Genomic DNA, 1,494 nt, shown 5'->3' with positions numbered 1-1,494 from the left:
AGAGGGAAGAAAAAGTCTCTTGCTTCCTCAGCAGGTGCAGACTTTTCCCCGGACTCCCTCCCGCTAGCCGTGGTGCACTAACCCCCTTCAGGCTATGTTCAAGCCGCCAACCCCAGTCCTCTCCAACATTTATTATATTTAAGGCATGATGCTAAGCACTGTGGAGGAATCAGATGGTCACAGGACTTACTCAACGAACTTACAACCTAGCAGGGAAGATAATGCATGTACACACACATAGATGAAATGCAAAGTAGATAAGACAAGTGTGGAGGGTGAAGGGAAGGGTGGTGGCAGTTTGGGGGAGCTCTGCTCAAGAAAACTCCCAGTGATGGCACATGAGTGAGCTATGATGGAGGAGTATTTAGACAGAGATAGGAAGGGAAGCATTTCAGAGAGGACGGTGAACACAAAGGCCAGAGTGAAGTCGTAGGAACTCAGATTCACATAGAGTCATCCTATAAGTTACAAGGTGTTCTGTGTGGTACTAGGGGTGTGTATGCTGTGGTTGTTTCTACATTATCACTTTTCAAAAGACTTAATATGTTGTCTTGGGTATGTGTCAGTGAGGGATATGACATGTCTGGGAAGAAAGAGAGCCAAGGAATGAGCCAATGAATCCCACTGAAACGGAGCAGAACGAATTGTCTTTAAGCTCCTCCTGTTGAAACGACCCCGAAATTTCAAAGCATATTTTAACTCTCATGTATAGCTAGGGGGGAGGGGAGGCTCTCTCATCTAAAGGGAACTAAAATGAAATCTTTTTGGTATTTAACTTGGTTTCTTCTCTGTTTAATCAAATCATTGAGTCAGCTTTTCTGTCTCTAGGTCTAGCCTACTTTGAAGCATGAGTTCCTACCAGCAGAAGCAGCCCTGCATCCCACCCCACGAGCCTCAGCAGCAGCAGGTGAAACAGCCCTGCCAGCCTCCACCCCAGGAGCCATGTGTCCCTGAAACCAAGGAGCCATGCCATCCCAAAGTTCCAGAGCCCAGCCATCCCAAACTTCCAGAGCCCTGCCACCCCAAAGTTCCAGAGCCCGGCCACCCCAAAGTTCCAGAGTCATGTCCTTCACCAGTTATCCCAGGGCCAGCTCAGCAGAAGACCAAGCAGAAGTAATGTGGTCCACAGCCAAGCCCTTGAGGAGCCAACCACCAGAGGCTGAATCTCCTCTCCCATTCTACTTCTGCAACCCATTTACAATTAATGTGCTGTCACCCTGAGTCATAACCCCTCCCTCTTTGCACCCTCTAAAAAAGTTTTCCTCACACTCAGTCTGGAGGGCTCCTGAGCTTTTGAATAAGGCTGAAAGGCTTATTGGTTGAGCTAGTCTTCTGACTGCTCAGGGCTCATCTGAAGAGGGATATTGGGGTCAGGGGAATCAAGTGAATCTTTCCTGCTCTGCCCCCATTAAATCACTTTTAATTCCATAGCTGGCTATGTGTGTCATTGGACTACTCAGCTTTCTTCAGGTTTCTTTCACCTGAAGCAGGAAT

At 47.9% G+C, this 1,494-nt stretch overlaps 1 protein-coding gene across 1 annotated transcript; it reads left to right on the top strand.

Moving 5' to 3' along the window:
* Positions 1–845: 845 nt before the first annotated feature.
* LOC103088718 (cornifin-A-like) lies at positions 846–1,140 on the top strand. The gene has a single exon (XM_007452884.1). It carries the CDS (start codon positions 848–850, stop codon positions 1,115–1,117), a length of 270 nt encoding a protein of 89 aa, XP_007452946.1. The 5' UTR covers positions 846–847; the 3' UTR covers positions 1,118–1,140.
* Positions 1,141–1,494: the final 354 nt, after the last annotated feature.

Source organism: Lipotes vexillifer, unplaced genomic scaffold (genome assembly GCF_000442215.2).
Source record: "Lipotes vexillifer unplaced genomic scaffold, Lipotes_vexillifer_v1.1 scaffold2253, whole genome shotgun sequence".
Taxonomy (NCBI): Eukaryota; Metazoa; Chordata; class Mammalia; order Artiodactyla; family Lipotidae; genus Lipotes; species Lipotes vexillifer.
This window is presented reverse-complemented; position numbering and strand designations above follow the sequence as displayed.